Genomic DNA, 12,083 nt, shown 5'->3' on the forward strand with positions numbered 1-12,083 from the left:
CTCAAATGGCTTGGAAAAGAGGGTAAATCATGAGGTGACAACATTTGCAAATGCTATTAAATTATTCAGGGTTTTAAGAGAGGGGCTTACAGTAAAGAACTGCAGAAAGACCGTAACAGACTGAATGACTGGGCAATAGTACGGTAAATGAAAGTCAATGTAGATAAATGTAAATTGATACACATGGAGAACAATATCAATTTCACATATAAATGACAACTGAGCTGACAATTCCTACTCGGGGGTGAATCCTGGAGTCGCTGTGGGCAGTTCTATGAAAATATCAGCTCATTGCACAGCACAAATCAACAAAACACATCAAACAGCAGGAATTAATAGGAAAGGAATAAAGATCTAAACAGAGAATGCCATTGTTCTACAGTATATGTCCATTATGTGTTTTCATCTTTGGTATTACGCATTCCTTTGGTCCTCCTATCTCAAAAAGGAGATAACACAGACATTACAGTATTTATAGAGGGAATAAGGATCATCAGACGCTTCCAAATGAAGACAAAAAATAGACTAAGATTATTAAGCCTGGAAAACAGAGAGCTGATGAGGGATATGTAGACTTAGAAAATTATGAGTGGTGTGGAGAAAGTGAAGAGGTACTAACTGTCCAAAATGCCTTCTAACGCAGGAACCAGGAACTTCACATGAAACTCACACAGGTGACACAATCAAAGCAAAACCAAAACGTAATTAAGCTGAGAAAATCTCTGAGCCTACTAGTTTACATGTGTTCAAAAAGTCACCAGACAAACTCATGGAACAATAATCCATGCAGAGTTATGAAATATGAGATACCACTTCTTTCTCAGAGTCTCCAAGACATAAACTGCCAGAAATAAAAAAAAAAACCTAATCTATTATTGTCCTTTTTTACAGGTTTTTTCCCATGTATTCACTGTTGCCAACAAGATACTGGGGTAGATAAGCTCACAAGTCTCATCTGGAATGATTATTTTTATGGTTTTATTTACTTCCATTACCTACTTAAGAAAAAATTCTCACACAGAATCACAAAATTTGCTAGGTACATGAGACATACATGTATTTAAATCATTATAAAAATAATAATTCATAATAAAAAATAATAGTAACTATCAGAACTGTATGTTCTGATATATACTGAAACAGCATCATCATTTTCCAACATCTAGAAATTACAAGTAGACAATATAATGGAGAGGTGTCAACAACACATAAATCAGGCTTCAACACTGCTAAAGAAATGAAGTCCCACAAATTTCATGTTCCTTTTCTGCTGTCGGCCTTCTGTTCCTTTAAAAACAGAACACATCTACTCCCTCAAAATGCAAAGTTTATGGTGAACATTCACCTAATAGAAATTTAATTCTAAGTGTGAGGAGGAGATCAAATGAGCTAAGAAGGTAACTAGTCAGGACAGGAAGGATTTTTAGCATGCAGATAAATACAGGCATTTAAAAATATAAAACTGCTTATATTAAGGCTGGAAAATCAGTAGTTTGGAAGTTGAATGATTCTGGATATTTTCAGGTACAGATTTGTCTTTTTAAGAGAGAATCTCCAGCAAGTCACCAAGTACTGGTTTCTAGGGTAGGGGGAGCATGTCTCAGGAAGGAATTCTTCAGCCCAGCAAAACCTACAGTCAAAGGATGTCCTTGATTTAGGAAATAAAAACACAAAAACATCTGAGAGCCTCTTTAAAACTGAATTTCTGGTCCACTGCCTAAAGGAGAAGACCTTGAAAACAGATCAGCTGGTTCTGATCTCTAGCAGCAGAGAGTTAGGAAACTCTTCTCTACCAGAAGCTTCAGCTCTTATCCTGAGATCAACCACATAAAGAAGCTATAAAAAAAATGGTACAGAGGACATCTATTTTGCCTTAGATTCTAATATGGACACTCTGTTTTATCCTGAGAAGAGCTTTTTGAAGATTTAATGTACTTAAGAGTAGACTAAACCAGATCACCTAGAATCAAAGCCAGTTTAGGCTGGAAAGGAACCCTGTATGTTACCTCAACCAACCTCTGGCTTAAAGCAGTGCTGATTTAAAAAACAGTTCAGGCTCCTCAAGCCATTGTAAATGCACAGGAAGAGCAGAGAGAGAATGAAACAGCTGTTTTATCTTGTGGATACAAGACCCATGCCCAGTTACACTCAGTGCACTTTTCATGGGATTCTTCTCAAAAAGTTACAATAACTGTAGATTTCATGCCAAACTGGAAGGCAATTCACATTTTTTAATTATCTGCATTGACAATATGCCAGTTTTACCTGAAATAAGCACCTGTCCAGTCTTCACTGACTTCCTCAGAAGTTTAGCCAGTAAGACTACACAAAATATCAGTAGGATACAGAAGAATGTGGTTGCTCAACTTAACTGTTCCTCATGCTGCTTCCTTTCATCTGACAGACAAAATTTATTTCATTTCTTGCTTGGGCTTTTTCCTTGTGTTTTTTAAAATACTGCGCTACTTTTTAAGCTTTAATGCCCCAGGATAAATTGTGGCAAGTGATCATTTCAGAAGCAGGTAATAAAGGGAAGCATAATCACAAGGGATGTCACACCGGTTACTTCAATTTACACTGCAAACCACACAGCTCCCTGAAGGAACAGCTATAACTTATCCATGAAAAGCAGGATCTAAGATGCACAAAAATGGATGACTGCTCTGCTTATCCTTGGATGAGTCCACTTCTCATGAGCAAAAATTTTTGAGCTATGCCTTTTAACACATAACAAAATTATAGATCTGATTTTAAAGTCATGAGTTGGTGCAAGTGGCAGTTCAAGAGATGGACAAAATCCAAGACAGGGAAGGTCAGATGTCTATCCAAAGATGTCTTCAAAGTGAAAAAAAAACCCTACAATGTTTGTTGTTTTCAGTGTAATGAAATACTGCATGTTCATTAAGAAGTGAAATGTAAATGTATACAGAAGTACAGCATAATTTTATTAAAAATGTGTGCTCTTACACAAATCCACCTCTAAGGTGGTGAATCATAGAATCGTTAGGGTTGGAAAGGACCTTAAAGATCATCAAGTTCCAACCCCCCTGCCATGGGCAGGGACACCTCACACTAAACCATGCCACCCAAGGCTTTGTCCAACCTGGCCTTGAACACCTCCAGGGATGGAGCATTCACAACCTCCCTGGGCAACCCATTCCAGTGCCTCACCACCCTAATAGTATTTGTGGAACCCTCTGGTTAGTCATGAATACTATTTCATACAAATGTAAGAGAACAATAAAATCCTCAATTATGAGATAAAGTAGATTTTCTAGAATAAGGGAATACAACATCAATACAGAAAACATAGTGTGACCTCTCTTAAAAGTCAATCACTTGTAATAAGATTAATACAGAACTGAAGAGATGCAGAAGGAAACTACTAAGATGCTCTAGAGTTCAAAAGCCCTAAGAATATTGGTTTATTTAGTAAACAATGAGTGGTACCTACAAATACTTCAAGGTGATAAACATCAGTGTGAATGTCATTGGAAGGGGACTGCCTCAAAGAAAGCACAATGTGGACGTCAGAGTAGATAAGTGTAAAACGATCAGTAATAAACTTAAGCTGGAATACTGCAATACTGCTGCTGTTACAGGTTTATGAAATGGATGCCACATCACACAATGGCATAATATAGCAAAGAAACATTTTTGTGGCCCAGGAGGTCCTTTTCAGTTCAGATGCAGAATGATATAAAGGTAACAAAACCCCAAGGTAATTCTGACACTGTATTTATTTATTTATTTTTTTTTTTGATCTAGGAAGCCTACTACTTGAATAAATAGCATTATTTGTTGTCCCTGCCATTGTAACTGGTGTGCTTCTCCCTAATCTGCTGGGCACAGACTCTCCCTAATCTGCTGGGCACAGACTTGACAAAGAGCACTGAGCAACAGCAACAGAAATAACCAAAAAATACAACTACCTTGTTTGTGTTACAGTTGTCACTTGATAATGTGCAGTGAGGAGGAGTGTTAAGAACTCATGAGCACTAGTAGAAATGCTGCTCACACGCATCTAAGTTTAAGGAATGATATATAAAAGTACTGGGTTTAAGATTGTATATGTACTGAAGTGAATCTTTGGAAGATAATAATGCATTGGATGGGAAACACAAGCAGTAACGAATACATTATTGTTTCTCACTATTGTCTGCCCATTTCAATTATAATATACACCTTTGTCATCAAACCTATGGCTTTCCTTTGGCATCAAGCAACATGTTTTTAACAGGCACCCAGGAGAAAGCTCAACAGCCTAAGCGCTGACCTCTAAGTATTCTTACGAATCACACTCCATGAGTAAATGAACCCTCAAAAAGAAAGTTTGGATATGGACCTATTTTAAAAGCCTATGCCTCATTCTTGCATTTCCAGTTAACAAGTACTATTCCCTGCCTTTTCAGTAGTTAGTAACTGCAATAGCAGTTAGTTTAAATCCTGATTTCTCCACATTCACGTATTTTACTACTTGTTTATCTTGCTAATTCTAAAGTAAAGCATGCATTTAGCTGGTTTTGAAATATTAAAACATGATATTTTTTCTTAGCATATGTGAAGATTTTAATGTTTACTTTGTAATTTCCAAGAAATTAATTAGTTGATGACAAAGGGCTCAGAAAGTATGCTGGCACTGGAATGGACATTTCCCCTCTTACTCTCAATTAATGGTCTTAACTCAGATTTAAAAAATGAAAATATCGTTGTTTGTTGAGCTGTTCTAAACAACTGCTCTAACCACAGTTTTCTACACTGCTTTTTTCAGCACTGGGGCTCTTTTCACACTATACTGCTTCACTGTTTTCTGGTGGTCAGAAAATGAAAGGTGAGGGATTTGATTTTTTATCAGTTTACTAAATGTTAAATCAAGCGCAATCGCTACGTAACTAACTGATTAATGTCAAGCTGTAAAATACTGCCACCAGCTGGAGAGCCTGACAGATGAGCATACTGTTGAGTACATGAAAAGCACTGATGCATTAGAAAACATTACATTTGGATGCTACAGAAAAAAAGACTCTGTTTTTCCTTCATTAAGAAATCAGATTAACGTCCTATTACAAATTATGGCCTCCACAGCTAAAGAGCTTTCATCCTCTAGCTGTTCCTCGCTACAGTCATATTCAGAACATGGGAGAAGGAAGGGAAAGGATTCCCCTCGTGTCTTAAATACATGTTTATTTTCCAAAGATTACTGCATCAAGATGTCTCGGGTAATTGGCCACAGTAGTACTGTCATTTCAAAACTAACAAGCATTCACTTTGAATACCAGCAGCTGCTTGTAACAGCGAGAAACAGCACTGAGTACAAGAGAGTTAAAAGCTTCTATTCTGGTGTTATTTAATGAGGGATTGAGAGGCACATGCTTCACAGGGAAGTGAGGAAAATGACATTTACACAATAAAGACTCTGATACTCCACTGATGAAGGATTCCCTCATCCAAATTAAAAATAATCCAAAAGATTGTGGATGAGAGAATAATCACCCTCTTTTAATGAAGAACAAATCCTTAGGAGTTGCTTTCATTTGCTTCAGAATCGGAGAAACGAGACCTCAGAAACACAGTTTTTAAAGTGGTTTCTCTGCAGCATGCACATTATGTTTCTGTAACTTACTGGTGTGCTAAACCACTTTGTTTCTAATGATTAGGAGAGATTACGAACACATCTGCATGGGAAAAAATAAATTACTTCAGGTCTCAGAGTAGAAAATTATTTTCTTCCCTAAGACAACAGCAGTTCCTGCTGAAAGCAAGTTATAATGCTGAGTTAATGCTATATAATCACCAGCTCCATCTTGCTACTACTATGGAACTGTGCTCTTAGGTATTTCTGACTTAGAATCTTATCTTACTTACCTGTATTTTCTTTGTACTTGTTTTTGGCTGCAATATAGAAATATTTTTCCAGGATAACACCTCCCTTACCATCAAGAGCCTACTACTGCCAGAACAAGCAGATACAGCATACTGCATGTATATATATACACATTTTAAGAACCACTATAAGCAGTATTAAAACCGATACTTAAAGCTCTTAAATTTTGAAATCATTTACGAAAAGACTGACAAAATACTTTCTTGAATTTTCCTCTTCTTGAACAGCCAGAAAGAAATGTTCAATTGGATAAGCATCATGTTGTGGAATATATATAAATTGAAAAGAGTGAGGACTTTTTGGTAAAAGAAATAGGGCTAATTATTAAACACATACACACACACACAAAAAAAAAAATCTTGAAATATGACATCTGTGAATTAAATATTTTAGCCCTTTTCAAGGTTATCACACTTTTAAACAATTGTTCCACTGCCAACCTCTGTTCAGCCGTTCCCACTACCAGCAGCAGGAAGTGTAAGGAAAACAGATCATTGGGTGTATACCCATCGTCTCAAAGCCATCCTTCATAACTGAATTGAACTAAGTTCTCCTTTCCTGAAAACCTTGCCAGTTATTTTCAGCTCAGTGCAAGTATGCCTCCTTCTCTGTCTTCTTCATTTTTAAGATCCATAAACTGGTATCTCTACCTCTTTCCAGAACCTATTCCTTCTACTATGGCAATACACTTGTTGGATGACGCTTGTATGCTTGCTTTCACTTCTTTATTATCTATCATACCATAGCCTACTAGATTTCCCTTTATCTACACTGGACTTGAAAAAAAGAAAAAAAAACGAAAAAAAAACCCAAAAAGAATAAAATTAACAAGCCTCCATAGCTGCAAATAAAATACAAAACAGGAAGAACAGAGCACACACTTCTCTCCCCCCCTTTTTACAAATTTAGATTTGTGTAGGAGCACTTCCTTGGAAATGTACATTAAACAAATACCCTGTTTATAGGCAATTTCATTTAATACATATACTCATGTAGAAAGTCACACCACCATTTAACAGATTAACTATGATAGTGTAAAACACAATTTATTTTGGACTTTTTCTTACTGTAAAGCTACAAACTATCTCTTACCTACACTGCAGTACTACACCGAAGTTACCCTACCTCAAGTGAAAATGTGTGTTTGGAAATTTCCAATTGCTCTGCTCAGAGCGGCAGCATATACACCTTCCTGGTGTTGAGCATTTTAGAAAGGCAAACATACACCTCCAACTGAAATTGGCCAGAGATGTCAAAATATACAAGAAAGATTTCTTCAGGTATTTAAACAAGCAGAAGTAGAAGGAAAATACCAGCTGGCTCTTAAGCAGGGGAGGTGAATTAGTCACCAACAGTGCTGAAATGCAGAGGTTCTCAACACTTTCTTCACCTCTGTCCATACCAGCACTGTTAAGTCCCAGGCCTTGGGAACAAGAATCCAGGCTCACACAAACACAGACCCACCATCGGTGAAGGAAGAGTTGCTATATGCACTATTACAGGAACTTGACCCTTACAGATCTATGGGCCCTGTCATTATCCACCTGAGGGTGTTAAAAGAGTTGGCTGGTGTCACTGTGAAGCCGCTTTCCATAATCTCTGAGAAGTGTGGAGATGAGGGAATGTCCCAGAAGACTAGAAGGCGGCTAACATCGCCCCTATAATAAAGGGTGATCACATCTATAAGAAGGGCTTAAAGGAGTATCCAGAAAATTACAGGCCCATCATTCTTATTTCGTACCCCTAGAAAGCTATGGAATGAACCCTCCTGGGTGCTATTGCAAGTCAAATGAAGCACATGATTGGAAAAAGCCAGCAAGGATTCACCAAGAACAGACTGTGCTTGACAAACCTTCTATGACAAACTAACCTGCTGGGTTGAAGTGGGGCAAAAGGTGGGCACTGTCTACCTGGATTTCTCCAAGGCTTTTGATAAAATTCCCCACAGCCTCTTCCTAGAGGAACTGGCACATTACGGTCTAGGCAAGTGGTCCATGCAGTGGGTGGGAAACTGGCTGATCGGCCACACGCAGAGGTTGGTTGTGAATAGTTCCGTTTTAAACTGGTGATCTGTCACAAGTGGGGTCTCCCAGGGATGAACAGTGGGCCAAATGATGTTCAGTGTGATCTGGATGATGGAATCTAGTGTACCCTGATGAGCTTGCTGATGATAACAAACTCCAAACTGTGGACATTTCAGAAGGGAGAGCTACTCTGCAGGATGACCTGGATAGGCTGGAAGAGTGGGCTAACAAGAACCTTATGAAGTTCAAGGACAACTGTAAGGTCTTGCACCTGGGAAAACATAATCCAAGGGTGCAGCACAGGCTGGAATCTACTTGGCTGGGGAGCAGCACCATAGGAAGGGACGTGGGGGTCCTGGTGTACAGCAAGCTGAATATGAGTGAACAGTGTGCTGCTGACACAAAGAAAGCCAACAGGATGCTGGGTTGTACCAACAAGGGCATCATCAGCAGAGATGAATATGTCATTATCCCACTCTACTCAACACTGGTCAGGCCATACCTGGAATACTGTGTTTGCTTTTGATCCCCATTATGCAAAAATTTTGGACAGGCTGGAGAGGGTCCAGAGAACAGCCACAAAGATGATAAAAGGACCGGGAAGGCTGCTGTATGAAGAAAGGCTGAGAGAACTGGCTTTGTTTAGCCTTGAATAAAGAAGGCTCAGGGAGACCTTATCACCATATTCCAGCATTTAAACTGTGGCTACAAAGATGATGGAGACTCCTTTTTTACATGGGGTCACATGGAAAAGACAAGGAGTAATGGGTACAAGCTAATCCTGGTGAGATTTTGATTGAACACAAGAGGAAATTTTTTCACAACAAGAACAATCAGTCAATTGAATAATCTCCCCAAGCAAGTGGTGGCCTTCAAAACACTGGATGTTTTTACAATTCAGCCAGACAGGGTCTGCGCTTTTTTCCCAAGAAAGGTTAGACTAGATGATCCTTGAGGTTCCCTTTCCAAACTGGTATTCTGTGATAAGGAAGGCACTGAACGACTAGCAACAGCAAAATGATATTAGTCCATATCCATGTTATGGAGTTATTGTGTTAGGAGTGACAAGCTGTTCTACTCTGAGCTTTAGCCTATGGGAATATCATTTGAATTCAATGTGGCATTTCAAATGCCATACCATGAGCCTGTATGCAGACTGGATTTGAACTAGAACCAGCTTGTAAAGGTTAACTAAGTTAACTTTCAGCTATCTCACTGGCATCAAAAGGGCCAACTTACAGGTTTACGGGTTTGTTTTGGTAAATTCTGTGCCCAAGACAAAGACATAATTTCTCCATATTATAAAATACTTCCATTCCTCTTTTGAAATTACAAATACATTTGATACCAAAGAATACTCAATTACATTTCTTGAAGATTTATATGCAAGAACCCAGCCACAAAATAAACAAAATTGTTCTCTAAATAATAATTACGTGAAACATTTAAATCTTCAGACTGCATTCCTTGTTCCAGGAACTTTATGACATGATTAAGTTTAAAAAAACAGATCTACCATAAGAACAATTTTGAAGACATCTCTACCGAAATGGGTATTTCTCCTCTGTTCCCTCCTCCAGAAGTCCCATGATTATTGTTTCCTTAGACATGACACTTTAAGGTAAGAAAATTTTCCATACAGTTTAATAAAATAAATAAATAACCCTTCTAATCAATGACTTACCTTTAAGAGAGCCAAGGCTACGTGGAAGATTACGTTCATACCCTAAAAATAAGAAGAAAAGTACTTCAATCAGTCCCAGTGTACAAATGTCTCTTCCCTATTACTAATCATCATGTGGCATCACAACTAGATGCTGCAGATCTTTCGGGAATGATTCCCTTTCCCCTGCTACACTTCAAAGTTCATCATTAAAGCCCCAAGGCACAGTTTCTAAACTCCCGCTGGGGTAGATGACAGCTCTTTGGTGCTTTTGGAATCTCACTGTTCAATTAGTTAGGTGCTATGAATGTGAGAGGATATCCCTCCATCATTTCAGTCCATGTCAGTGTTGATTTTCATGAACAGTGAAGAATATTGTAACAAGCAGGTCATCAAGAAAATGCAATAAATATTCTAATTGATCAGATTTTGCCAAGTAACTTAGCTATAACTAATCATGTACAATCTTTCAAGCTCAAACTGAAAAAAAAACCCACAACAAAATAGAAAAAAAGGGAAAAAAAAAGACTCCACAAGTACACAATACACTTTTTTGCTGCTATTAGCGAAAAGTCAAAACTATTTCAAAGGTAAGCAAACTGATGCCTGTATCACGTAGTTGCTTTCTGGTTTGCAAAACCTGGAAATACAGGTGCGCAGAAATCTATTCACTGGAAAATACGACAATGTCCAATCATTTAAAAATCAAAGAAAGTAAAATGCACTCCACTGACTACAGAGGGGTGAAAAAGGCTACATCTTCACTTACATCATATAAAATAAAAAGAAATACCCATCCTCTGCTTTTGTTCAACATCTTTTCATTTTGACAATAAAGACCTTGAGATTTTTGCAGGGTGAAGGTGAACACATATCCCAATGGCGGCTCCTTTGGAGCAGCCTAACTGAAACTACTCTTAGGGTCCTGCTTGAAAAAACAGCCAGGGTCAGCTCAGCCAGAGGACACAACATGACAGCCTTCCTGACAGTACACACATTGCCTCTGCTGATGGAAGAGACTTTCCTGTCTACAGCCTACATCTCTTGATTATTTAAGATTAGAAATATCTTTTTGTTCATCCAAATATGAAAAATACCATATGCAATTCTTACTTGCTGTATGTATGTGTGGACAGCATGTAAGAACTATGTACTTTGTGTTCAGACTGTTTCCCTAGATTATATTTTATGAATCTTCTTGCCTGCTTGTTTAATGTTATGATGAATCTTATCTTATAATGTCTTTCAGAGTTGATATCTAAAACCGCCTCAACAGATTTGCACTCAAGTCACTACAATAAATATTGTTGTGGGATAACAACAGCACTCTTTATAAGGCAATGACCTCCAAGGAATTTCTGGTTCTGCAATGGAGTATTTTTCCAAGCCTTTTCCTGAAAGCATGAGACCATACTTCTGTAATATTAGCTTTTATATAAATCTGCAGAGAGTTTTCAGAGGCATTTTCAGGAAGAACTGGTATTTTTTTTATGTACATAATACTGTGCCTTGAAGGGAATTTACCATTAATGAGTCTTGGAAATGCTATGACATTCAACATAATGAATATTACAACACTCCATGAATTACTTTGCAATTTGATGCATAATCATCATAACAAACTGTTTTTTTCCACTAGAGGTCACAATTGTATCAGGACTGAAAAAAAAATGCCTGGCTGTGAACTTCAGTCATGATCAACAGCACTGACTGCAGTAAAGCAAGTTTTATTCCAAATACCAGTCTGAAATCAACAGCTCATTCCACATGGTTGTGCCATTAACAACTTTTTACGTCCTAAGAGAGAGGAACTGATATGACCATACAATCTATAAATCTATAAATCATGACAAACACTGTTTTTTCCTGTTAACAGACTGATCAGATTTTGATATTTTACGAGTAGGAGTATTAATGACTAATTGCTGGATTACTTCCTGTGTATTTTCTGGCATTACCAAAAAAAAAAAAAAAAAAAAAATACCCCCAAAACATCCCCCTCTCCCAAAAAACAAATAAAACAAAAAAACCCAAAACATCAATGCAAAAATAAACAAACAAAAAATCCCAAAAAAAAAACACCCCCCCCCCCCCCAATAAATGAAATCAGTTCATTTATTTTCTAAATACTTTTTTTTTTTATCTGCCTGAAACTCACATTGTTTCTGAATCTAAACTAATCAAAATCTCTCTTGGTACTCCTCTTACATGATCGCTCTTCACATGGGTAGCAAATGAAGCAGAAATAGGTTTCCACCTGCCTTGATAATCCCCAGCTCCTCTCCCAGCCCCATCAGGCAAGCGGCAGCTCACAGACTATTGCTCACAGACTGTAAGTACTTATCTCATAGTACTTGAGATAACCTGTTCAATGCACAAGCACTCGAAAATTAGAACACCTAAAGGACTAAAAAATTTTGTATACAACTGTCCTGAGCTGCACTTCATTACTCCTGGCAACAGAGAACAACTAGCACCTTCATCTTTCCTCAGGAGAAGAGGTAACCCCCAA

The 12,083-nt window shown here is 37.8% G+C and overlaps 1 protein-coding gene across 4 annotated transcripts in view; it reads right to left on the bottom strand.

Annotated features, from left to right (window-relative positions):
• Nucleotides 1–12,083, bottom strand: part of RABGAP1L (RAB GTPase activating protein 1 like) — a 221,024-nt gene that overhangs the window by 68,595 nt on the left and 140,346 nt on the right. For all 4 annotated transcript variants that reach the window (XM_057427333.1, XM_057427332.1, XM_057427335.1 and 1 more), the window contains one exon: nucleotides 9,593–9,634. In XM_057427333.1, the coding sequence (XP_057283316.1) occupies nucleotides 9,593–9,634 (42 nt within the window). The remainder of the gene's footprint in view (nucleotides 1–9,592; nucleotides 9,635–12,083) is intronic.

This window comes from Pezoporus wallicus, unplaced genomic scaffold (genome assembly GCF_028554395.1).
Source record: "Pezoporus wallicus isolate ANWC-B61680 ecotype Strahan unplaced genomic scaffold, APGP_CSIRO_Pwel_v1 scaffold_7107, whole genome shotgun sequence".
NCBI classification, from domain to species: domain Eukaryota; kingdom Metazoa; phylum Chordata; class Aves; order Psittaciformes; family Psittacidae; genus Pezoporus; species Pezoporus wallicus.